The sequence below is a fragment of the Penicillium diatomitis genome (genome assembly GCF_028827545.1).
Source record: "Penicillium diatomitis strain IBT 30728 chromosome Unknown utg000015l_segment0_segment0, whole genome shotgun sequence".
Classification (NCBI taxonomy): domain Eukaryota; kingdom Fungi; phylum Ascomycota; class Eurotiomycetes; order Eurotiales; family Aspergillaceae; genus Penicillium; species Penicillium diatomitis.
The window spans coordinates 1254938-1280464 of NW_026623187.1; the positions used below are offsets into that span (position 1 = coordinate 1254938).

Sequence of the window (25527 nt, forward strand, 5' to 3'; positions counted from 1 at the left end):
CTTCCGAGGCCGGGCCATCCCTTTACCCGCCAACCCTCCAAACATTTGGCCGCAGGCGCTGCTCGCGAAAACAAGAAAGGAAAGGAAAAATACTGAATTGCATAATCCTCACCATTGGCATCTAGATCGGGTGAGCTGTCGCTTCGTTATTAAATCAAGGTAGATGAACTGAACCCACAATAATAAGGGGAATGATATAGTGGTTTGCTTGTGCTACTGAAAGCTACAGATATGTATTTAGGCAGAAGTAAGCTTCACACGATATTTCATACAAGACATGAGCCTCAGCCATTGAAGCAACAGAGACGATGCTGATGAGAGCGTAGAGCTCAGCACTTGTGCTGTGCTCATATCAAGGCGTACAGTCGCTTTGCAGATCCCGCAACGTCTGTCACGTGTAGTGTTTCGCGAAGATACATCACAATCCAGTATGACGCACCGACATTATCGGACGGGCTGGAGTTGAGACTTTCGGGGGTGAAGCATTGCTTGAGTCAAGGCTTGAGGGAAGTGATTGAGGAGAAGGCGGTTGACGCTCGAAACTCTCACTATCTTCGTGGTCATGATGCAACTCTTGCCTCGAATCTCCGGCATTGAGATGCGCATCTGTACCCATGAGAGAAGACCCAGTCAATGTGTCTTCTAGGTCGAGTTCTCCAGTGGCAGGACTATCGGGAGCGGAATCGTGCGGTGCTTGGACGACGAGTAGATTGTCGATGGACCCGCTTGTATCGTCAGGCTGCATGACAGGCTTTCGCTGAGGGAGAGGTGGCGGAGGTACTGGTCGAGAGGAGCCGGTGCTAGTCTTTCTGCGAGGTAATGGTGGAGGAGGCACGGGTCTGGTCACCTCGGCAGTGGGCTTGTCAGGCGATGACGGCTGCATGCCTACAGGTTTACGTTTTGGCAGAGTCCCTGAATTCCGTTTCAGGGCAAACTTGTCTGGCCGTGGCAAAGGCGCCCCTGGTAGCGGGTGAGGGTGCCCTCGGCCGATGGGCACATCCAACTTACTCGCCGAGGAACGTGATGTGTCCTCATTATTGGTCTCTCCTTTGCCGAAAACACTCCAGCTCCACTTTTTAGCAGCAGCAGCAGCGTTGCTGATCGCGACATTGCCGATGGATTTTTCGTCTGACAGCTTGCCTAATGTCTCGATCGTGCTTCGTCGGCGGGACTTCTCGCTGACCAGTGAAGAACTGGAGTTGCCTCTTAAACTGCGCATACCAAGTGGATTGGTATTCTCGAAGCGCGCAGACGAAGGAGTTTGAATAACCTGATCGCTGTGGAGACTGACACCATCCATCGACTCTGCAATGGAGGAACTCCGGCTGTGAATGGCATTCTCCGGCACTGCGATTTCAAGAGAGGGTGGAGAACTGCTGGGAGTTCGTCTTGGTGATGTAGGTGGAGAGCGCTTGGATATCTCAATCATAGCGCTAGTGGCACTATTTCTGTCCCCACTTTTGACCTCTGTCAACACTTTGTTGGCGTTATCCGTTGTGACGATTGGGTGCGCAGCATTCGAGAACGTCTGCGAACGAATGGCTCGGGGTAGTGGCAGGCTGTCTGACGTTTTCTCTACGCTGGTGGAGGTACCGCTTGAGCCGTGCGATAAGTCAACGGTGGACGGATTGGGTGTCTTCCTGGACTTTAAACGACCACTTCCAGCTTGCTGCTCAGATAGTGAAGGCGTGCTCATGATGCGCTCGTCCTTTACCTTCAGACTTTCCAGGGAAGGGGCATCACGAAGACCCTGTGTTGTTGCGGGTGCACTTTCTGATTCGTCGGGTATTTCCAACGGAGGGGCATTCATATCAGACTCACGTTGCCAGATGCCACCACGGAACGCCTGTCCATGAGTATCCATGAAGGGTATGTCATCCCAAAACGGCAGAACAACACTCTCGGCGACCACTTCTCGGATGCGACTTTCAATCGCTCGGAGAATGGGGCTAAAAGTAATCTGCTTGGAGCTGACAATGGGCTGGATGTCCATCTCGATCTTGGGCATGCTCTCAAACGACATCCAAAGCCGGTTACTTGGAGGAGGCTTGAAGCGGAGAAGCATGTGACCTTCCATTTTCTTCAAAACTACAGCCAGTACGATATCGACCTCGCGAGCTTTGAACCGCTGGCCTAGATCAATACGCACGGTGACTGATATTTCCAGGCGGAAATTCCCTGCATATTGCACATCTGCCTCCACACAACAGCTGCCGTCCATGGTCAGGTCCTTCAGCCGGGGGTTGGTGAAGAAGGGCGCCCCTTCTCCCATATCGATCTTCTGGAGGCCGATTTTGCTGATGAAGTTTGGCTTGTTCACTCGCGAGATCTTTTTAGCGATCTTACTGCCGATAAACTGTTCCAACTCGCGCGTTCGATACAAGGCCAGGAAGAGGCGACCGATGAGCGCATTGATCCATCGGGTCTGCATCTGCTCCTCTGACGAGTGCAATCGCTGGACCAACGAGACAACATGCTTTGTGTCGAATTCCTGGCGCTTGGGCGGACGGTCCGCTGAGTTCCAAAGCTTCGACTGATTCCGAAGCAAAGCGAGGTAGAAATCCTCCTTTTCTGACAAGTTTTCAGAGAATAAGAAGAAGGGCGGTGTCGGACCTCCCAAGTCTCCAAGCGAATCCAGTCGCCTTGAAAGACAGATCGCGTTCCGTTTTATCCAGAGCTCGCCTTCCGGAATGTCCCCCTCGCCACTGTGAATGGTAACATCGTGATGAGCGAGTGAAATGACGTAGCGAACGTCGACTTGATTTGCATCATCGTATAGCATGAGGTGGCCGTGTCTTTCGATCCCAGGTATTTCATGTCAGCTAGGCTTTTCGATCCCGCAGGGGAATGATAGGATAAATATACCGAAGAACAATATAGAATACATTGCGCGCACGCTTCACATTCTTCCCGTTCAGCTTCGCTGGTTCGATGCTCGGTGCTTGCTTCCTGTCGAACAAGCTCCTGTACATTGTTTGGTAAACACTGGGGCTTTCAGTGGCCACTACCTCCCCGGCAGGTGTCGTCCTCTCAGGCGGCTTGCCATTGACTCCGCCTGGTACATATTCACGACAGACGGCAAAGTATCCAGTCGCGACCTCTGAATCGTGTGCACGGTGAAACTCCTCGGCGAGGTGGTCAGTGCCTGACTTCAAGCTGTGTTCATCATCGTCGGGCCGGCGAAGGCCACCGGCTCCATGCCGATGCAGCCGAGCGGACGAAGAGACACTCGGGAAGGTCAAGTAAGCATAGAGGAGCGCAATCGAGAGGACCAGGGGGATGAAGGTGAGGCCCCCCAAAACATAGATGGCGACGAAGCTGATGAGCGGACCCATCGGTATTGTTAGTCAAAAAGACTAGTCCATAATTCGAAAAACAGAAGCTCTAGCAAGCAGACTACCGCAGATCGGTGACAGGCAGTGAGAGGCCAGCTCCAGTGCCAGACGAAGGGGCTGAACGAGTGATTCAAAACGACACTGAATTGACACCGAAGCTTGGGAATGAAGTGGAGTTACAGCTGCCCTACAGACGCCGGCATGACGGAGGCACTCCATTGATCGTTAAGTTACCGTTTGGTGCTGACAGTACATTTCCCGCGCGCAGAGGTTCGCGGCGCAGAACATTGGATCACTCTTGAGTAAATACAATACTTCCAAGTATTTGTATTTCAGGTGACGTAAGAGTACCCGCCCTACTAGTGTCGGATTTACACGGCCCCGCACGATCTGAACATTGTGTCAGGAACACCCCGAGAGTCTACCTGAGTTGAGTACAACATTGCAGCAAAGAGGCAAGTCTGGTCATATGTCTTCAGTGAATTGACCGATTAACCAAATCGAAGAGAAACTGACGTTGGACATCAATCTTGTCGTTGCCATCTATATCTAGAGCAGGAGCCTGAGAAAGCAAAATTGGGGGAAACAATAGGTATACACAGGAGGCACTTTCGCAGAAACGCAGGGCCAAAACAATCGCAAGAGGGAGAGTTATGTTTACAAGAGATAATACACGAGATATATGTCATCACTTCCGTCGCTTCATGGTCTTCTCGGCCATTTCGATCAATCCAGCTTTGGCGTCGCTGTCAGGGAAATCGCTGATGGCAGCGACAGCCTTATCGGCATAGTCCTGAGCGAGCGCTCGGGTTTGCTCAACACCGTTACTCTGGTATACCAGTTCGCGGGCCTAGTTTATTGAATCAGCGACGGTGTCTCGTATAGCGACAGTTTTTGCAACATTACTCACCCGTTGCACATCCCCTTCTCTGCCGAACTTGCGGCCAACCATGGGACCAAGCTCAGGGTTGCTCTTCCAGGCAAAGAGAAGCGGAGCAGTAGCCAGTCCCAGCTCCAAATCGGCTCCCGCTGGCTTGCCTAGCTCAGCTTCCGTCAAGGTATAGTCCAACATGTCATCCACCAGCTGGAAAGCGAGACCGAGATTGCGACCATAAGCGTACGCAGCCTCGACAACCTCCGGTGCACTGCAACCCAACACGGCGGCAGAGCGACAGGACTTGCTGATGAGACTGGCAGTCTTCAGATAGGTCTTCTGTAGGTAATACTCCACGGTGTTGTCGGTGTACACTGGTTTGGCCTCATCCTTGGCAGTGTTCTTCAGCTGCATGAACTCGCCCTGTACGAGATTGTTGATCACCGTAGCCATGAGCTCAATGACTTGGGGATCCAACAGTCGTGCCAGCGCGACTGAAGCGCGACCAAGAAGGAAATCACCGGCCAGCACCGCCATTTTGTTTCCAAATTCAATGTTTGCTGAAGCACTGCCCCGGCGCATCTCTGCATTATCGATTACATCGTCGTGAAGGAGGGAGGCAGTGTGAATCAGCTCGGTGATTTCAGCAAGCCGACGCTGGTTTGGTAGGATGTTCTCGTCGCCGACAAAGCTTTGAGTCTTTGGGGGCTCGGGCACAAGGCGATCTGTGTCTGGGTTCGTGTCTTCCAAAATACTAAGTGGACTGAGCGAGATGTCAACCGGCGCAGTGTTAGGGGTTCTTGTCAGGTCTTTTCGCGGATCGACGGCCGTTGCCTGTGACATCAGCAGCACCAAGAGAGGCCGCATGTGCTTTCCCTCGCTGCGGGTGTAGTACTTGGCAACCTTATCCAGCGCAGGATGCCCTGAGCCAAGCAATTGGCGAATGTTACCACTCAAGAACTTCAATTCCTTGCCCACCATTCGCAGTGGATCAACTGAGACGCCCGGAGGTGCTTTGGGCAAGCCCTTGAAGATTGCCTGAGCAGCAGTGGCTGCTGCCCCAAAGGGAGATGCATCTGTTCGGCGACCGGTGCGGAATTTCCGCGTCTGACCGAAACTCTGTGTGGTGTAGAGGTCATCGCGAAGGCATTGGGTGCAGACGGAAATGGTCGGAGTCCGTGTGAGGGTTAGGCCGCCGGTGACCGATAACGTACGGGCCCGCATGCTCAGAACCGGGATGTGAGGCAGTGATTGTAGGTGTTTAAGACGAGACTTCGAAAATGGCATGCATTGAGATGGCAGGGTGCGACCGGTGTAAAGGCTAGTCGAGAATGACCGCGGAGGAATTGGACGTGTGCCAGGAATCGAGTCTGGCCGACGGGAAGATTTCGAGCTCGGGATACGCACAGACCTCATGCGCCTGCCTCCGATACTTGGCAGCTTCGCCCGAAGCACCCGATCATCACAGATGAAATGCAGGTTATCTCGCTCGACAGTCATGATCAAGATCACGCTCATCTGTATAAATCCTTCTTATCAGTTCGAAAACTTGATTTTCGATCATTTCTTTTCGAGCCTCAAAATCCATAAGCTTGCAACTACATTCCCAGATGAGGTTATTGAGACCGCAGTTCCAGTATGGCATCCGTCACTGGACTACCTAAAGTATTTTTGTAGTGGCCCAGGTCGGCGGGAGATATACTTTGACTTCCAGCTTCACATACAGTGAGCAGGGAGAAGAAGAAGACAGCTGCGGTAATTACAGGTTATCCAAATGTCACTTTGTGTAATCCTATACCGACCTAAATTTCTCATATTTGATATTGATAGTTGCTAGGTGTCCACAGGAATAGGTATTGGCCTACCTGTAGGTGTGAAAACCAGTTGGTAGCGGAGGTAGCGCAGATTCTGTACTTCAATCATTCATCAGGTCAGCCTAGCGAGACACCTCATATACTTGTACCTACCATGCCGTCAGGTCAATGGATGTGAATATTTGAGTCTAGACGGGAGTACCATCAAGGTTGAGCGGACCTACTGTACCAGCACTAAGGTGCAGTGGTAATGTGGTAAGTTAGTGATCTACCGATTATGCATGCATCGTTGAACGGCGCACGGTAGGCGGATGTCCCAGGCCCTAGATCTACACTTTCGAAGCATAGGTCCCATTGAAATAGCCTTGTCAAGCCCACTCATACCAGAAGTGTTGGATGTACGAAGATTTCACTGAACGCTAGGATTGGGAAGGACTATGCTGCCGAAACTTGCGATGTCCCAATGCGTCAGGGCCAGCCGAGGAAGAAACATGCGAGAGTCTAGAGTAGGGATAACAAAAAAAGAAGATAATCATCTCAAGCCTAGAATTCCTCTGCCTCATACACAACAGGCAGCCGCTCTCTCCCACACAGGATCTCGAAGGATTAACACACGGGTTGAATGAGGGCCAGAGCCAACGCGCCGGCCAACGAGCAGATGGATAATGTCACAAAGACGAAGATTAACCCCCCCCCCCTCTTCAGGACGCCGTCTTCTCTAGATAGCATCGAAATCACCGCCAGCGTCCTCATCGTCCATGTCACCTTCTTGAATTTCCTTGGCAAGCTCGCGCTCTCGCTCTCGAGCTTCCTGCGCACTCTTCAGCTCCAGACGATGCTGATTCATAGGGAACCGCATAGCCTATCAATTCCAGACAACGTACCGGTCAGCAATTACTTCGTGGAGCCATGTCCAAATCAGGGTAGGCAACATACCTTGACACTTTCATCGTGCAAAGCCAAACAAGCGCGAATGCGCTCGTGGAAAGCCTCTCCTGGCTCCCGAGTGGCATAGATATCGCCAACCTCCTTGCTCTTCATGAACCCATGTTCATGGTCAAGAGTAGCCTCAATGACACCATCACGAATAGCCTTTGCAACAATGTATTCAGCCGATTCCTCACTGTCCAGGCCCAACCGAAGACAAATGTCTCGCAGTGAGATGCGAGAGTATGAAAGCGACATCATACGAATACCGGTTTTGATGACATTCTGACGGAGACGCAGAATCAAAGTATACGTGCCATCCTTGCGGAAGGCAGAGCTGTGCGCATTGACTGTGCTCAGGAAGCCATCGAGATCTCCGACGCTGACGGCCTGGGTAAGAAGGAAATAGGGGTGCATGGCCTTCTCCAGGGCGGGCTGCCGGAAGATTGCCCGATCGGGAATATCGCCCATGAGAAGCTCTACGACCACGAGCAGCTTATGGGAGGCCTGATAGAATCCCCGGGCGACATTGCTGGTTGGGGATTTCCGTGTCGCACCAATCAAGTGTCCATGGGCCTCGGTGTACTGAAGCTGAATGGCACGGATCCGGCCTAGGTAGTACAGATATCTCGCGATCTGGTTGTTGGAAGCAGCAGCCGGGAAGCGATTGTGCGAGATCAGCAAGTCAGCCTGAGTGATATGAGAGGTTGACAGGTAGTTGCGAAGTAGCAGGGTCATGACCGTGGCCTGCGTGTCCACGTCTTTCCGAAGGACGGCGGTTCGCAGTGCTGCCAAAAGCGGCTGACGGATGGAAGTCACAGCCGCAGCAGGCGAAGGAGGAAGTGGCGCAATTTGCTCGTAGAAAAGAGAATAATAGAAGTACACACGCGCCGCAAGGGAATCCAACGTTCGGCGGTTAAGCGCGCGTAAACGTTCAATGAGCTCAGTTGAGAGTTTGGCGCCCCTCTGAATCTGCCGCTGGTCGAAGAGGTAGATCTGCACCAAGATGGAAAGATAGATATCCACCTCAGGGAGAACATCCTTCGGGCATGGCTTGGACGTCTCCGAGTCCATTTCCATCTTCGAGCTCTCAGACACATTATCGAAGGCTTCTGTCTGATCAATGGCGCTGAGTAGGAAAGAAGCCACTGTGCTCGACGATTGGTAGGTCTGCGCAATAACCTGGGCCAGAACGTCGGGGGTAATGTATTTTCGCATGGATGAAATGGAGCGTAGAACGCGGAGAGTGAATCGGGGGTCGAAATGGGCTACAGCGCGCTCGAGTAGGGTGAAGTTGGTCTTGATGTCTGCAGTCACATTGAAAAGATCGAGGCAATGGTAAGCAACTCTCTTAGACGGTGATTGCCTTCTATTGCACATTCCCCGATGAAGCAGAGCAGTATTGACTGACCTTGGATAGCTTTGGCTGTAGGGTCGGGCTTATCCGCTTCATCCTCAGCACCTTCCATTGTGGCATCCTCCTCCTTGTCGTCGCCAGGATTGCCGGATGATTTCGAACCCTTGGTCGGTGGCACTACAACAGTCATCTCGTCACCATGCCGGTTCTTACTCGAGTTGAAGGAGGATGTTGGCGCACCTGCCGTATCCTCGCCCATCTCAACATCCTCGGAGCCATTCAAGCCATTCTCTGTGGGCTTTGACCCATTGGGGTGAGATTCGTCATTGTCTCCCATTCCGTTCTCTGATGCGCCCTTGGCGGCGACTTTCTTTACCGGGCCCGATTTAGCCTTGTTAGCGGCGGCGCGAGTTGTCGGGGTAGTCTTTTCCTTAGCACTTGAGCCCTGGGAGTTTGACTGAGAGTTGTCACCGTTAGCAGATGAAGAGGTGTCAGATTTGTTGTTGGATCGTAGAGATCGCCTCTCGGCAGGCATGGTTCCTAGCTACGAGAAGCTCAGTTGAGCGAGCAGCGAAGCTTCGAGAAGCACGAAAGAAAAGAAAGACGGCAGAAGCAGTTCAGAGCGAAGCGGTAGCACGGAATAGATACGAGCTGGCCGGATGATGCAAAGACTGGAGACGGACAACCACGATTGAGACAAATGGTAAAGGTGCTGATGGCTGTGATGTCAAGAGACGAAGATGAGCGTGGAACGGCACCGTGACCACAGTGCTTAGTCAGGAGAGCCGCTGCCGGGCAGTCTGGCACTTCACCTGAGCTACCAGCTCGGCCGGTAGCACATTATTCGGTCACGGAAAGTACTAGTGCATCAACACGGGAGGTTCACTCGCACTTGGATATATGATCACTGTGTGGAGTGTCTTCTTCAACCGTGTAATGAGATATCGATTAAGAACCCCTTGACTCCTTGAACATTTATAAACCAATTTTTAGTTGGGTTAACTCATGACCTTTTGGTTATACGGTCAGGTGCTAAGCTTCATCAACGCCTGAGGCAGAAGCAGAGCAACATCATCACGGGCAAAACAAGAGAAATAGATAAACCTTCCGCATTACACCAACTTCCTTTATTAGTGGCAGCCTGATCAATATGCCCCTTCTCGAATCCCATCTGGAGCAGATTGCTCTATCGTCGAATGCCATTGCAGAGTTACCGTGTGTTAAACTTGTCCATCTGCCACATATTGTATCGCATCTGACCTCTATCTGCCTTGTCAAGGTTTCCGGCTCCCCGCATTTTCACCAATGCGCTTCTCGGTCCGCACGACATCACGGCCCTGATCCGAGATACTGAAGCTCACGAAAGAGCGTTGTTTCAGGTGGATCCGGACAGTAAAAACCATAGTGCTCAACGACGTGCCACGCGACGAGGGACCATGTTTCCCGCTGAGCCTGAATCCGAATCTATGGCCAGTCGCATCTACTCTGCTCGAAATCATCGCAACCAGTCAGCAGTTGCACGAGTGTTGGGCCATGATATGATGGAGGAGATCAAACGGTCGGCCGGTACCTCCACCCGAGGTGGACGAAGGGAGGTCAACATTGGGGTCTTGCTCCGAGGGGCCGAAATCTTGTGCAATGTCTAGTAAGTGATTCCGGCCACATTTGATTGACCTCTGCTAAATTATTATTGTAGTCCAGTATCCGGCGCGCAAGAAAAGATTGAGACCCTCCGCTACCGCCACGAAACCATTTCCGAATCAATTGCACGACTCGAGGACCGGGTTGCCGCCAATGCTGCCGAACTGGAGCGGATGCGCCACTCGTACGGCGATGATGAGCCTGACGTCGCGCCAGCGGAGCCGTCCAATCCGGACATTTCGAGTGTCACCGATCAAGACATCGAGCGCGAGCTCTCCGAGATCCGAGAGCTTGAGCGAAGGAAACGCGCGCTTGAAGCGCGTGTCAACGGTCTCGATCGGGATTTGGGAGGGCTCATGTCTTGAAGCTCATCTCGTGTCAACATCAGGCCCTGGATATTCACTCCTGCTCGAGGTTCTTCCTTCCATTAAAGGCCAACATTTATCGTGGATTCGAATGATCGCCACAAAAAGAAGAAGTCACAAGCCGTGACAAAACATCCTAGCCACCCTTTGCAGCGCTAATCTCTAGCTGAACGCATAGGATCCCTAAGGCTGCGGAGTCAAGGTCTCGCGCGAGCACTTCTGCTTCAATCACAGCCCAGCAGTGGCTCGATGTTTTAAAGATCGATGGATAAATTGCGTCGACATCTCCATCTCTCGCTGACGGCGCCAGAAGTTCTTATGGTACTGCTAATTTCTGATGCTCTGCAGCAGAGCACGTTTCATTGTCGAGTATCCACTTCTTCCGCATGCTCTCAAGGGAAGATTGAACACTACAAGGGAAGTACACATCATCCTGATATGCTTGCCAATCGAGCCCACAAAGTAGAGCAAATTCCATTTGGATACCGAACGGCATCTTATGTTCATCGCAATGACTTGGCGTACTCTGTTAATCAGAGAGATTAGTGTTAAGCTCCGTTTGAACTTCTAACCTTGAGCGTGTGCTACATCAAAGGGAGTTCTATATTAAAGGATGAAGTAGTCGTCAACAGTGTATGCTTAGTTGGCTTAGCTTCTTAACTCAATTTAAGGTTGTAACCAGCGAGGAATTTTCACGCAATGTCACTTTTCTGGAATTCACCGTACACGCTACACGTCATGACGAGTCGTGTCTGAGGGATCAAGTAAAATCAAACAAAAACAAGTAGCAACATTGTTTGTGGACAACTGGTTGTTTTCAATTGATAAGGTATCTGCTGGCTGGGCCACAGTTCTGGTGGTAGGCCACTTTCAGCACCACCCGAAATCCAACGAGCGGGTGCCAAGACTACGTCTTAACCTCATCACCACCCACTGGGTTACAATCATCCCAACGGCGCTTCCAGTCGAGCTCGTTGCGACGGCTGTACAACACAATACCAGTGGAGGTCACTGTTCACACTCGTGTTCTAAAATCGTTGGGCCCTGATAAAGACCAGTAATTGTCTTGCCAATTTTCTGCCGCTTTCGACACACTGCGCAGTTCGTCTCAAGGTCACACCCGCGGCCGTCAGGATGGATGGTTCGCAATCCCAGCCTGGTCAGCAGCCTGGCCAGCAATCGCAACAGCAGCAGCAACCACAGCAATCTCAGCCACAGCAACAACCCCCACCACAACAACCACAGCAGCAACAGTCCATGATGCAGCCCCAGCAGCATTCCAACCTGATACGGACCGATCAAGTACAGAAGCTCCCCCATCTGAACGACCAGCAGAAGGCTCAGCATACGGCGTTGGTGCGCAGTCTGTGGGAGGCGATCAACACTCGAGATCCGCAAAGTCATGAATACCAAACCGCCCACATGAAGCTTTCGCAGTTGTCGCAAAACTTGATGAAGGGGATGCGCATGTTTCAGCAAAATCGACAGCAGGCTCTCCAGCAACACCAAGCCCAAGCCGCTGCGGCTGCGCAGCAGCAGCAGCAACAACAGCAGCAGCAGCAGCAGCAAGGTCAGGGCCCCGCAAGGCCAACCTGTTCAACGCACACAATCCAACAATCCTCAAAACTTCACCCAACTGTTGCCACAGATCCAAGCGAAGGTCAACGCCCTCAACTTCTACTTGCCGCCCAACGTGACACAGGAGCAGGTGCAAAATTGGATTCCCGAGGCGCGGCTGCGATATGGTATTGCACTTCAGAAGCAGGAAGTTGGTAGAGCGCGGATTGCGGACCTTCGACAGCAATTTGCGCAGCGACAGACTCAAGGCAACATGACCCAGGAGGAAATGCAAGAGTTCAAAAACCGACAGCTGGCAGCCGAGAAACTGTTCCGCGAAGGAAGCGAATTCCTGCAAAAGTTCAAGGAACAGCAAGATACTTTCAAAGCTCAGTCTCATCCTGGCCAGCCGCAGATGAGCCAACAACAAGGCCAGCTGACAGGCGCACCTGCTGCCCAGCAGCCAGCGGTGCCTGCCGGAGCCGCGCAGAATGCGACTGGATCACAAGCCGTTCCTTCAGGCCAGTCTGGCGTTGCAGCGAGTGCGATCCCAGGGCAAGCGCCAACCCCTGCACCTCACACGATCAACTCCGCTGTCAATGCAGCTCGCAACCAAGCCGGCCCTGCCATGTCCCCTACGATCTCGCAAGCCGGCCAGGTTCCACCCACTAATTCGGCAGGTGCTACTCCTGCTCCCTCACACGCGCAACCACCTGCGCCTCGTCCATCTCTACAACACGGAACACCAGGTGCACAGGTGAGCTTCTCTCAGGCCCCAAATGTGGACGGCCCTACAACTACGCCGACTGGCCCTAGTGCACCAATGAATCAAGGGCCCCCAAGACCTCTTTCCCAACAGGCTGCTATGCAACAAGCTGCCACTTACAACACTGCCGCTCAAGGCCAGCAACAAAGCCAGCAAGTCAACCAAGCTTCGGCCAATCAGCAGGCTCAGACTTCAGGATACCTTGTCAACCGCTCAGCAGAGACGCCCAATCGCAATATCACCACCCATATGGTAGTTCCCAGAAACCTCAACGTGTCTACCCCCGAACCAGTTTCAATGCCTGGTTCGCGTCCTACCTTCTCCGGTGGTCCCAGCCACAGCCAGATGGGCGTGATGGGACAGCCTGCGATTCAAAAACACCCTGGATACGTCCTTGAAGGTGAAGGCCAGCACGTACTCAGCAAGAAGATGCTTGACATCCTTGTCCGCCAGGTCACAGGTGGAGGCGAAGGTGAAATGCTTTCACCAGATGCAGAGGAGGTAAGTGATCGTATCGCTATTACTTGATGGTCAACATGAAAGATACTAACACTTCGGTACAGTTTATGCTTCAGATGGCCGATGACTTCGTCGACGACGTGATTACTCAGGCCTGCCGTCTGGCCAAGTTGCGCCCCTCATCAACCCTGGAACTCCGCGACATTCAGCTCATCCTGGAGCGGAATTACAACATGCGCATCTCTGGCTTTGCTACTGATGATCTTCGGACCGTCAAGAAACCTCAACCTACGCAGGGCTGGCTACAGAAGATGTCTGCAATTCAGGCGGCCAAGGTCACTCAGGGTCGGACTGAATGAAGCCTGCTGGTCAAGTGAGAAATGCACAAGGAGCAATGGCTTTTACGCGTTTCAGTTTTCTTACCCCCAGTTGTGCACATGAGACACTCTGCTCTCTTCATCTTCTCTTCAGGGCGGCGTCATCTTCCGGGGTTGCTTAGCTTCATTGAATTTTTCTGGGGGCGTGCTGGCGTTTATTGAGGCAGGCAGAGCAGCCGATGGACAGGGGTTGATTGACGCGTCACTTCAGTTACGAGGAAAGGCCGATTGAAAAGGGCTCACTAGCAAAGCTTCAGATGTCTACTTTCACTGATTTTCCACTTTTGTTTCCTTCCTTTGGCGCAAAGACCGCAACACGATTAATTTGACGGAAGTTTTGCAAACCGTTTGGGAGGTTACTTATGGTCAAGGATGTTTCTCTTTCTGCAGCCTTGCATAATTTACACTCTCTCCAGATCCTTGAAAATGAAGCCGTTCTACTTCAAGTTGTGCATCCATTCTTGAAAGATAATCATGTATTGTATTGAGCCCAGTATGAGCACCTCTCTCACGCGGCAGCGATTGCTGCCTTCCAACATTCCAAGATTCTATTCCAGTACTGCTCCGGATGCATCCTCATATGCCCAACGTGCGGTGAGCCCTCGAATAATTCCGTGTCCACAGCTCTGTACCCTAACGTCTTCACCCCAGCCACGTTCTCTTCCAAATCCTCATACCAGATGATCTCATCTTCCTTGGAGTACAAGTATAACCTGCTCGCCTCCCGGATCGTAACATCAGGATCGTTCATGATACGATTCGCCCACACGCCCGAAGGCTCGGAGCCCCGAACGATTTCCAAGAGATAGTTGGCCCACAGGAAGAGCCACCAGAAGGCCTGGGTGACCACAAAGGGCCAGGGAAACATCTTCGCCGTGCCGACCGCCATCGCGCGCGACCACCGGCCTACTTGTGTGGAGAAGATCAGACCGCCCGGCGTAGAGTCGCATACTAGCAGCTCATGCGGCATTTGCTTGTCCTTGCCGTGTCGCTCTTGATATGCGGCCATGGCAGCCGCCATGAAAATTCCCCCGGTATTGGACATGGCGTGGAGCAGGACTCTTTCCTGTCCTGTGTTGCTGGCGTTGTCGCCTGTTGGCGTTGGGAAGACGGTGTCGATAATCGGCATCATTGCCTTGATGCGATCATTGAGTGGTTGGGGCGACGCATGGAATGTGCCTGAAATGGCCACGAGGATCCTGGAGCTGGGAAAGAGATTGTTGAAGCCCTCGGCGTATTTGGAGACATGTTTTGGTAGCCCGTCGCCCCAGGCGAAGATGATGATTGTGGTTGGGTGGTCCGCCGGCACTGGACTTGTGTTCTCGTTGCCATTGCGAATATAGATGCGATCTGATAGCGCCGTGAATCCCGGGAAGGGGACTGGTTTGGATGGCATGATGTGTCTTTCTCTTAGAAGCAGATGTCAATCACACTTTTATTGTTCGGGAGTCTCTTGATGATCTGTTTAGAAAGATCAGTCGTTAAGCGTGGTCCGCCTCAATCGAGCACAGTGACCTCCTGGGGTGTGTCGTTTATTTAAGGTTCCCCTTTTCGTCGTCAAGAATGCTCAAATCTATGCACACGACAGTCTCGGCCCAGCCCTGCGACATGAATATTTGTCTGATCCCAGATCGGTTCCGCCGAACCCCGGCCGTGGTGGAAAAAAATGGCAACCATCCATGACCATTTGGCAGTCTGGCCGTCAACCTGTTGGGACAGTTTCTTGAGTCTGTTCCTTATGGACTGTCTATTGGTCGTTGAGCTGGGAAATGGGTGGGTCGTTGAGAAAAAGATCGAGCGGGTAGCGGAATGCCTCGGTTGATACCTTTTTTGGAAAGATTTGAGATCGCCTGGTCGGCCCCTTTCAGGGGTCGCTCCGCTCTGAAGATGGAAGCGGCTTAGGAGGCTGCTACGAAGGATACCGATCGCAAGAAATGACGTATATCGTGGGTCTGGGATATCTGATCATTCTGATGAGATGCTTCTAGCGCCGGGAGCCAGACGAGGGCTGACCTTGGGGCTTAAAAGAGTACTGGTGACTCACGAGAAGCTTCTCGAGACGGGGAAATGCGTCCACCTCCCGTAGCTGAAAGCTCATGGAATCTCAGTGACCACTGCACTGGCTTGATCCACCTGGCAAGCTCTGTCGAAGTCCAGACTCCTCCGACATGAGGCTCAAATAGCATTTTGAAGGCTGGGCCCTACGACCATTTGCAACGAGGCTGCTGGATATCTATGGTAAAATCAGCGTCTACCACAAAAGGATAGTGATTGCAAGTCACCAACCGCCCAGTCAGAGACTCTGTTATCTCATAATAGATAGGACGCCACATTGATCAGGTGTATTGGCGACGAAATGGAGAGCTCGAGACTCGGTGAGAAAAGCGAAGGCGAGCGCAACATGAGCATCAAACAAACCATGCGTAGCATGTTCCTGCGTGAGCGATCTTCATTGTTAGATCCTTCCATGTAAGATTCACATAACTTGCTGGCTCCATCATTGAACGGTCTCCAAGACACTCCAGTGCAGCGACGGACGTGATCTGAAACACCGCCCGGTGCGATTATTGGATCATCCTCCTTGTCAGCCCCAGCCACAAAAGTACGTCGCTCGGGTACCTGATTGTAAAGCGAAGCGACGTGACATTCAGAACGGCCTTTGGCCCCCACACACGTGTCTTTCACCTGACATCAGCGCCCCGAAGTGGACACTCTAATTTCAAAACAACCTGACCTCATCAACTTGCAAAGCTCGGTGCAGTTCAAGTTCACTTTGATCCAGTCGGGAACTTTCTATCCAAAATGCGAGGAGTGCAATGGGAGTCGAGTCTAGCAGTCGCTCTTCTTTGTGGAAGTGCATCCGCCGTCGCATTCAACGCCAAAGATGAGGGTCAGTTCGCCGTCTGGGGGATTAGCATCCACTTTGGATCAATCGTGGGGCCCATATTGACTTTTCTGCTTCTTCGCCAACAGCGTCGGTCAAGAATGCTGCCAGTGTAGCTGCCAACAATACCATTGCGCTCTACAATGGTCGCAATACCAGCGATATCCCCGGCAAATGGGCGGGCGCATGGTACCCGGGAGGTGTGATGTTCGACACCTTGATCAACTACTGGTATTTCACTGGCGACAGCACATACAATAAGGTCGTCAGCGATGGCATGTACTGGCAAGCGGGGAATGATTCAGACTTTTTCCCGTCAAACTACAGCCAAAGCTTAGGAAACAGCGATCAGCTGGTTTGGGGTTTCGCTGCCATGTCGGCGGCGGAGATGAATTTTACTCGGAACAGCTCGCGCCCGTCGTGGACTACTATGGCTGAGAATGTTTTCAATACTCAAGTTGCTCGCTGGGATACGCATAACTGCAAGGGTGGGATGCGAACGGGGATATGGCCCTACCAGGAAGACTACCAGTTGAAGGACGCTCTGAGTAATGGTGGACTCTTTGAACTTGCGGCTCGCCTGGCCCATTCGACGAGCAACAAAACCTACTCGGAATGGGCCGAGAAGATCTGGACCTGGAGTGGTACCACGTCGCTGTTGGACGTTGACGCAGGATCCGTCTCTGACTCGACGACATGCGACTCGAATTGCTCCAAGAGAAGCACCAGTCTCGAATGGTCATGGAATTACGGGGTCTTTCTCAGCGGAGCTGCGTACATGTACAACATGGTGAGTTTTAGTGATTGAACTTTCTCATCGATGTTCCAAGCGTGGCCAGATCTTTAGGCCAGAGCCAGACAGACGCTGACGAGGAATTCCTGACAGACCAACGGCGACAAAAAGTGGAAGACTGGTATCGACAATCTCCTGAATGCCACCACTCTCCTGTTCTTCCCCACGGATGGATTCGGCTTGGCTGATGGCAAGATTATGATTGAGATGGCATGTGAGCCATCAAACACATGCGATCAAAGCCAGGTGGTCCTCAGGAGCACTTTCATCCAAAGTCTTGTGCAGACCGCACTGAAGGCTCCCTATACCCTATCCAAGATTGTGCCCTTGCTACAGGGCTCTGCATCTGCGGCGGCGATTACCTGTACGGGCGGCAAGTCCAATCTGTGCGACGGTCCGTGGTACATGGAGAAGAACGGTGTGAACGGTACCACTGAGGATCAAATGGCCGCCCTCAGCATCTTCACTTCGAACTTGATTGCTTTCCAGGGCTCTGGATCTGCAGCATCATCGCCGGGCGCGAACAGCACAAATTCCTCGAGCACTACGGCGTCACCCACGCAGACTGCGAGCTCGACGGGGGCCTCTGGTGCTGCTACCACGACCGCCGGAAACAACGAGGCCGGAGTGCTTGTCAGTAGCACGAGAGCAATGCTTCTGGCCATATTCTTGGCGGCCTTTGCAGCCCTGCTCTGATGCGAAGCTCATAATCATGTTCGAGAGCTGGCATCCGATTGATTGATGGTGCTAGCGATAGTCAACATAGGTGTGACAGCCGTTGTACAAAATGTTCTGGTGCTGGTTCTTGGCGGGGCGTTGCAGTTGCTTTAACCTTTACTCTTTCAGACATACAAACTGAGTATGGCAGACTTATCTTGTTCTTTCCTTCTTTTCTTCTTCTTTTACTTCTCCCTTCGAGGAATCATTCCTTTTGTGTCATCTGGCTCGGCCGTCTTACGGGTGACTTCAGAGCGACTGGAAGACTGTCCAGCCGTGCCGACTAAATGATCGTCTTTTAGGGGCTTCCAATGGAACTGATTCCTAGTCAGCGTAGCTCATATAAGGTCGCAGGCACAACCTAGAGCTGTATCTCCCTAAGAACGGGTTCGAGGCATCATGTCTTCCGCCTGTCTTTGATGTGACATAACGTGGATCTTTCTGAATGCCAGGTGGATAGTGGTTCAAACAATATGATGAATATCAACGCTAGGCGCATTGTCATTTCGGGGCGAGCGATTTATGGAGGGCTTTGTCGTGCCCAAGTCAATCCCATGCCGCTGTTTTTTTGCCAGCTCCCGAGGTATAGACTACACTGCTACAGTATGTACCTAGTACCTAGTACCCGTTACCTATCTACCAGTATATGAGTTACTGACCATGTACTATGTACAATGTACACTGTCGACTGTACAGTACCTTTGAGGACGCCAATCTGCCGTGGCAACCATCCATAAAACACCAATGTTGAACTCTGCATGCATATCATTGTACTTCGGTCTTTTCTCGAACGACCGGCCGACTGCCGGATCGCCGTGATTCGACATCGTTCCCGCTATCGCTCTTGTCTCTTTTGCCGTTGGCTCTACCCCGGAAGCTTTGAGTTTGCTGGAACATGTAAGCAACCTTCTTTTAGACTTTTTCTGGGACTATCCTGGATTCTTATAGTTCATGGTCTGGACTTGTGCCTTCAAGCCTTGTAACATGCGAAAAGAAATCGGTCTGGGTCCTTCCAAGTTTCGGGTATTAAGCGGAATACTTGAGTTCGCTACACTCGGACAACACTTTCCTGCATCGTCGGTCAAGTAGTGGATCTGATCCGCTGTTGGCCTATACAGCACACAGTGGTAGATCACATGGCTGTTATCTATTCTATTTGCATGGCATATTGAGACAAATCAATATCGCATGTTCATGACCGTGGGCAGTAAACAGTAAACACCAAATACGGGATCAAGCCCTAGCCGGTGAGAGAAGATAAGTCAAGTCCGATACAGAAAGTTTGGCACCCTGCATAATAGCGGACTATCGGTAGCCCTGCATCTCCCTCCGAATGCCGGGGGAGGATCCAGATTCTTATCTGTTACATAGCCGGATTTGGTCAGATGAGACGTGTGGGAGTGCGATAGTCAAAGTCTGCAGTGGACACTGGGGCATGGCTAGGGTCCACCAGGATCCAGCCGTATCTCTATGTGCCCCATAGTACTTTTTTTTCGATAGATAGAGCGCTGAAGCCATCCCATTCAGTCCACAGCAGTAGTCATTAGTAGGGTCTGTCCTGTAGTAAGGTTGAGATATCCAGTGACCCCCTGACGGTCCAAAAGAAAGAGGGCACTCCGGCTGGTTCACATGGTCTGGCGGGATTGTCCATGTCATGGATGATCAACCCTAGTCATTTTCTCACTGGCCTTGGTGGTGATCTGACTAGTAGTCCTGTGCGCTGACTCTGCATGATGTCAATTGACCGATGCGGAGTCCTGGCCGTCTGACCCGGGGTGACGGTGTTCTCGTAACCCCACGTTTTCATTCTGCTCGTCTTGCTCGCCTTGCTCGAAATGTTGGGGATGTCGTCTTCCCCAAATTTTGACCGGCCTCCTTTTGTCTACACCACCGTGGAAGACCTACCCATTTAGTGACTAAACCATCCCAGTTCCGACTTGAGAGGGGCCTTTACCCCATGGGTAGTCATCTTAAAATGTCTGATCCAATGAAGAGGAGTGGTGGTATGGATAAGCTCTGGGGCGTCGACTTGTCGCACGGGTAATTCCTTTGGGCCGTGGCCATCACTTGCACCAGCCTTGAATTTGACCGGCGAACAAGCAACTCATCCATTCCTCGGACCGCGCTGGAGAGTTGTGCGCGTTCATCAAAGGCGGAAGATTGAGATGCGGCCACGACAGATTGGTCAAACTCACCGAGCTCGGCGACGACACCCAATCAAAGGCACGGCAATGTTATCGCCTCTCCGGGCCCCGTCCGCTGAGACTCACGTGGGGCTCAGGTGACTGAAGGCCAATGAGGCGGGCCACAACGGCCAAGAAGGCACTGAACTGGACCGAATGTCGATCCAAGTGGAGTGGCCCGACGACTAGACTCTGCCACTCTGGGCCATCGCTGGCATGATTCTACGCTCATGTCTCTGAGGGAGCCCCCAAATCCTATTACCTAACAGCCCGTTTGATTGTAGGGTTCCCCGCGTTCTTCGGACCTGGAGTCTCAGACGGGGAGCAGGTACACCAGATACGGTGAGACGCAATGGGGGAAGGCATGTCACGGTACATGACCGGCCATGAACGAGGGACTGACAACGAATCCACCAATCCCCAAAGCCCGGGGAAGTGATGTAGCCATTTCAAGGTCAGGGACCCGTCATGTCGGTCTCACCTTGATCTTTATTTTATCTCACGCTCTCCCTCTGCAACGACCGCAGGAAGCAACAAGAAAAGGAAATCTTTCTGACTCGAGAGACTGCGAGGCTCATTATTCGGCCTTGAGAGACAGACGGTCCGGAAAACTATACGGCACTGCCTTTTCCTGGTCGACGTTCCTGGCCCACCATGGAGAAGCAAGCATACTCGGACGATGACGCCCAGCTGGCGCAGATGGGCCACAAGGCGGAATTGAAGCGCCAATTCTCACTATTGTGAGTACGACTACGGGCGTTCACTTGAACAATAACCAGGACGGACATGCTGACCATGACTGGATGTTGACAGGTCAATGCTGGGGCTGGCGTTCGCCATTCTCAATGTGAGACACCAGACCGGCTTTCTGTGATTCGCACTCTAGCATCGCTGACATCTTTCTCTCGCGCGAAACAGTCATGGACTGCATTGTCAGCCAGTTTATCCCTCAGTTTGCCTTCTGGAGGCAGTGTGAGCGTTGTCTGGGGTAAGTTGATCCTGATCCAAAGTGGACGATTTGCGAGGCGCTCATGAATGTTCTGACTGTTCGTGTTTCACCAGGGCTGGTTACAGCTGGTATTTGCAATCTATGCATGGCTGCGTCGCTCGCCGAATTTCTCTCGGCTTATCCCACGTACGTTGGATGCAAAACCTGCCTGGTCGATGGAATGGCGATAACATGGTACATGGACGAGGGCTAACCTGGAGATGCGGATATAGTGCTGGAGGTCAATACCATTGGGTTGCTGGTAAGTGCGAGAATGGACCCATGCAAGATCATTTCTACACTATGCTAACAATTGGTTTCTGCTCACAGTCAGTACGTAATTTCGATTTCAGGAGCAGAAGCTCGAATCTGTGAATGCGGGACAATATCTGACCTTGCTGCAGTCTCGTGGGAACGCTGGGTGCCCATCCTCTCTTGGATCACAGGCTGGGTCAACTGCTCCGGATGGGTAGCCCTGGTGGCTACCGGTGGTCTGCTGGGCAGTCAGCTCATCCTGGGCGTGATTTCATTGATGAGCCCGGTGCGTGATAATCCCTTGCCCGAGGAACAAGACAGAATACTGATTGTGTCTCACAGACATATGAGGCCCAACGCTGGCATCAGTTTTTGATCTACATCGCATACAACTTGTTTGCATTTACTATCAACAGTCTCTTGAACCGAATTCTGCCTCTATTCAACAAAGCCGCTTGTGAGTTGATTGTGGTCAGACTTTACCACAATGTAGAATACTAACCTGTTCCTCAGTCATCTGGTCCCTTACGGGGTTCACCGTGATCTGCATCACCGTTCTTGCGTGCGCTTCGCCTAACTATAACTCGGGAGAGTAGGTCGAAAATTTTTGCTCTAATGATTGGCGTGCACAGCTGACGAAAGATAGCTTTGTGTTCCGGGAGTTCACCAACACAACCGGTTGGCCCGATGGCATCGCATGGCTTCTTGGCGTGAGTCTGCCCTCTCAAGTGATTCAACCGGACTCCTACTGACGATAAACAGCTCTTGCAAGGTGGACTTGGTGTGACTGGATTTGTGAGTAATTTCCTATGTAACAAGGTGATCATCATCGTCGACACAGCTAACCTCAGTCTAGGACGGTGTTGCGCACATGATTGAGGAAATCCCCAACCCCTCCGTTGAAGGCCCCAAGATCATGATCGCCTGCGTCGGTATCGGCACTGTGACCGGTACCATTTTCTTGGTCGTCTTGCTCTTCGTGGCCGGTAACATTGACGATATCATTGCATCCGCGGCCGGTCCTCTGCTCGCCATTCTCAAGAACGCCACGCAGAACAATGCTGGTGCGATTTGTCTGTTAATGTCAGTCTTCCTGCATTTCCGACCAATTCACGATCACGATGTTGATGTTTGCCCAATAGTTTCCCCCTGGTGTGTATGCTCTTCGCAACCACTGCCATCATGACGACCAGCTGTCGCATGTGCTACGCGTTTGCTCGAGATGGCGGTCTTCCATTTTCGCGCTTCTTCGCCAAGGTCCACCCCAAGTTGAAGGTTCCGTTGAACTCTCTCCTCCTGAACTTGGGCCTCGTCATCGTCTTTGGCCTCATCTTCTTGGGCTCGACTAGGTATGATTTACTGGCTTTTGCTGGCACAGCGGAGAACTTGTGAAACTAACTCACGTCAGTGCCTTCAATGCCATCGTGTCCGCTTCGGTTGTGCTGCTGGATCTGGCTTATGGAATCCCTATTGCGATCAATTGCCTTCGGAGACGCAACACCCTCCCCGAGCGGCCCTTTGTTCTGCCCAACTGGCTTGGATGGATTTTGAACATTGTAGGTTGCACTGGATGTGAATGGTCACGGGAACTTGAAGATAACTAACGTGGGTTCGCAGGTGTCCCTGGTATATGTCACCTTGACAACTGTCCTCTTCCTCTTCCCTCCCGACCTTCCCGCCACCGGCAGCAACATGAGTATGTTTTACGACCCCCAGTGACCCCATTTCAAGGTTGTGAGGACTGACACAGTGACACTAGATTACTGCGTGGCTGCCTTTGGTATCGTGTTTGTCATTTCCACGATCACATGGATCTTTGACGGTCGCAAGAACTACTCTGGTCCTCGTATCGAGGCTGAGGTTCTCTCTGGACAGGTTGGCGAAAACCCAGATCATGCGCCTATCCCCGTGGTCGAACAAAAGTCGTAGAGGACAAGATAGTACTTTGGTCATTTTGGCGTTTTTAGCTACACTTTATAAGTGTGATTTTCTTCGCAAAAGCTGTTCTTTCTTTTGCCCTTCCAGACTCCGGTGACTGTTCTAGCCTGGATACTCTTATAGACCTCGTGTCACGATTTCATTATGAAGCGTTTAATTACTTCTGCTGTAAAATTGTAGCTTGACACTGGGTAGGGTACCTTATGTTGGAGGTCGAGGCGGGATCCTTCATCTTACGTCATACAATCAATACATTTTGATCGGCTGGATGCCCGAGGCTCAAGTTTCCCAACATTCCGCTGCGAACATGAACATGCTGATCCGAGAATAGACCGATCTACACAAGCTTATTTCGTTATATAATCCCGCTCCACTACAGCTCCATAGTTAATGTTGCAGCACACTCATATCCAAAGAGTCAAGCGCTGTGCACATCGTGCGTGCCTCGCAGCGTAACCACCGTCAAACCCCCGCCTGTGTTTCCTCCCGCAACCATAAAGCGGCACGGGAGCGAGCGAGCGAGCAACCCGCTCAAACTACAGAACCGAGAACTCGCCCCTGTTCTCTCAAGATGTTCCAAATTCCATCCTTGAAACTTTCCAATCTCTTCTCATGGGGTGAAAAACATCCCATTGACCTCCCGACGGTCAAAGTGCACGATCTGGAAACCTCCGAAGAGAAAGGCACGAGGACCCTGAAGCACCTGCTGAAGCTGAACCATGCGAATCATGCCATCTTATGGAATCATCGCAAGTTTCACAATCACGCGCCTCATGTAAGGTTTTTTTTCCCCTGTCTTCTAAAGCCACACTTGAATGTGAAGTGGTGGAATCGGCTTGACTGATGATTGTCTTCGTTCTAATTGAGCTTTTGCCTGTAGCTTCTCAGCGCTGCTTACTTGCAAGGCGCCGATGCGGATGATCTTGCTCGCTTGTACGAGTCCGAGTCGAAAGAGTTGGAGGAGTGGGATGATTCTCCTGCCGAGGTGACTGAAGATGACTGGAGAGAGTTTGTGGGACGCAGAGAGTACGTGGATAGCCCTAAACACCACGAGATCAGATGAGATCTGCACCGGCAAGACTGGGATGGGCTAATAGCAGGTCTGATAGATATCAAAAGGCTTTTGTGGATTTCTTCGAGGACGAGATGGTTCGACTGGGCTATGACTGGAAACAAGTCGTGGCCGAATACTTATTCTCGGGGGACGAGCCCTTGTTTAATTCCGTGATGGCTGATCGTCAGTTGATTTCCCCAAGCTAACATTGTTCAACTCCCACTGCGTGACTGGAAGTACTGACATCAACTTCCAGTCGGACATCCCTTGATACATCTGGCCTACGCATATGAAATGTCCAGTCGTGAAGTGGGTATGGAATCTCTCGGTTTAGCGGCGACATGCTACAACAAAATCCACAAGTACCTGGACGACCCCGTCTTCAACCAAGTCGAGGCACCCTACCACGCCAGCTCGCTCTTCGAAATCATCGAGAGAGTCCACACCGACAAGAGACTCGACAATCTCTTCGTCACCCCGGGCGACCACAACGTCGAAACCCTCTTCACCGACCACGAGGCCCTTCTCCTCGACCACTGGAATGCCTGGACAATCACCAACCCGACGGAACAGTTCCGTGAGAGCCAGCGGCTGGCGGCCGCCCTCCTGGTCGCGACACACACCGACACCAGCGAAAAGTACGATTTCTTCCTTGTGCACGTACTGACCACCAGCCATGCCGTGCGTGTCTTACTCCCCCTGATCCCGGCCAAGTTTCAGATCCCGCTCGTTCGTCAGTGGTGGTTGATTACGTTGGCGGTATACATTGCGCAGCTGCGGCCTCAGATCGAGCTGGATGTTGTGCGTCACATCGATCTGAAGGGGAGGGATTGGGCCTGGACGGCAGAACAGGCCGTCAAGGGCCGCCACTCGACGGACTCGCATTATGTCAAGGCTTTGAGGTCGTTGCATGAGTGTGCGATTACCTGGGGGGACCAGGATGACTTGTTTCTGAAAGCTGCGGTGAAGTTTGCCGAGGAATTCACTGAATGGGGAGGATTTGTGTGATGGGGAAATCCCAGGCTTTTTCAGCAAGTTGTGTGATCGGGAAGGGAAAAGTGCGATCTTCAAAATTTTGTTATGTGCTACTGTCCCGGGGTTTCTCTATTCAAGCGACGAAGGTGTGAGCACTGGACATTCACAGTAGTATTTACCTCTGCAGACATCATCGGGACCAATGGTCGCCGGACCTCTAAATGGAGCTCTCTTCTACCGTACCGTGGCCGTCCCTTAATGCATAGTA

At 51.9% G+C, this 25527-nt stretch overlaps 9 protein-coding genes across 9 annotated transcripts; 5 read left to right on the plus strand and 4 right to left on the minus strand.

The window, feature by feature from the left end:
* Positions 1-418: 418 nt before the first annotated feature.
* On the minus strand, positions 419-3335 carry N7539_009186 (SMP domain-containing protein; the record flags this gene model as incomplete). The annotated part of the gene is made up of 2 exons (XM_056938781.1): positions 419-2795; positions 2866-3335. 2 exons carry the CDS (start codon positions 3333-3335, stop codon positions 419-421), a joined length of 2847 nt encoding a protein of 948 aa, XP_056786158.1.
* Positions 3336-4023: 688 nt separating this feature from the next.
* N7539_009187 (trans-hexaprenyltranstransferase) lies at positions 4024-6179 on the minus strand (the record flags this gene model as incomplete). The annotated part of the gene is made up of 5 exons (XM_056938782.1): positions 4024-4185; positions 4246-5727; positions 5934-5959; positions 6075-6117; positions 6177-6179. 5 exons carry the CDS (start codon positions 6177-6179, stop codon positions 4024-4026), a joined length of 1716 nt encoding a protein of 571 aa, XP_056786159.1.
* A 562-nt stretch (positions 6180-6741) lies between these two features.
* N7539_009188 (proteasome regulatory particle lid subunit RPN3) lies at positions 6742-8842 on the minus strand (the record flags this gene model as incomplete). The annotated part of the gene is made up of 3 exons (XM_056938783.1): positions 6742-6885; positions 6960-8257; positions 8362-8842. 3 exons carry the CDS (start codon positions 8840-8842, stop codon positions 6742-6744), a joined length of 1923 nt encoding a protein of 640 aa, XP_056786160.1.
* A 615-nt stretch (positions 8843-9457) lies between these two features.
* N7539_009189 (uncharacterized protein) lies at positions 9458-10313 on the plus strand (the record flags this gene model as incomplete). Its single annotated transcript, XM_056938784.1, has 3 exons — positions 9458-9522; positions 9587-9952; positions 10004-10313. The coding sequence occupies 3 exons, from the start codon at positions 9458-9460 to the stop codon at positions 10311-10313; spliced, it is 741 nt and encodes a 246-aa protein (XP_056786161.1).
* Positions 10314-11447: 1134 nt separating this feature from the next.
* On the plus strand, positions 11448-13454 carry N7539_009190 (putative transcription initiation factor TFIID subunit 12; the record flags this gene model as incomplete). Its single annotated transcript, XM_056938785.1, has 3 exons — positions 11448-11883; positions 11969-13137; positions 13200-13454. 3 exons carry the CDS (start codon positions 11448-11450, stop codon positions 13452-13454), a joined length of 1860 nt encoding a protein of 619 aa, XP_056786162.1.
* Positions 13455-13980: 526 nt separating this feature from the next.
* N7539_009191 (TMEM53 family protein) lies at positions 13981-14868 on the minus strand (the record flags this gene model as incomplete). The annotated part of the gene is made up of 1 exon (XM_056938786.1): positions 13981-14868. One exon carries the CDS (start codon positions 14866-14868, stop codon positions 13981-13983), a length of 888 nt encoding a protein of 295 aa, XP_056786163.1.
* A 1406-nt stretch (positions 14869-16274) lies between these two features.
* On the plus strand, positions 16275-17845 carry N7539_009192 (glycoside hydrolase family 76 protein; the record flags this gene model as incomplete). The annotated part of the gene is made up of 3 exons (XM_056938787.1): positions 16275-16362; positions 16446-17146; positions 17243-17845. The coding sequence occupies 3 exons, from the start codon at positions 16275-16277 to the stop codon at positions 17843-17845; spliced, it is 1392 nt and encodes a 463-aa protein (XP_056786164.1).
* Positions 17846-20703: 2858 nt separating this feature from the next.
* Positions 20704-23221, plus strand: N7539_009193 (GABA permease GabA; the record flags this gene model as incomplete). Its single annotated transcript, XM_056938788.1, has 16 exons — positions 20704-20789; positions 20863-20896; positions 20968-21037; positions 21112-21184; positions 21271-21299; positions 21368-21370; positions 21442-21578; positions 21635-21749; positions 21806-21884; positions 21939-22002; positions 22055-22087; positions 22149-22375; positions 22435-22641; positions 22701-22848; positions 22910-22988; positions 23052-23221. 16 exons carry the CDS (start codon positions 20704-20706, stop codon positions 23219-23221), a joined length of 1554 nt encoding a protein of 517 aa, XP_056786165.1.
* Positions 23222-23801: 580 nt separating this feature from the next.
* On the plus strand, positions 23802-25292 carry N7539_009194 (questin oxidase family protein; the record flags this gene model as incomplete). Its single annotated transcript, XM_056938789.1, has 4 exons — positions 23802-24005; positions 24111-24256; positions 24340-24467; positions 24541-25292. 4 exons carry the CDS (start codon positions 23802-23804, stop codon positions 25290-25292), a joined length of 1230 nt encoding a protein of 409 aa, XP_056786166.1.
* Positions 25293-25527: the final 235 nt, after the last annotated feature.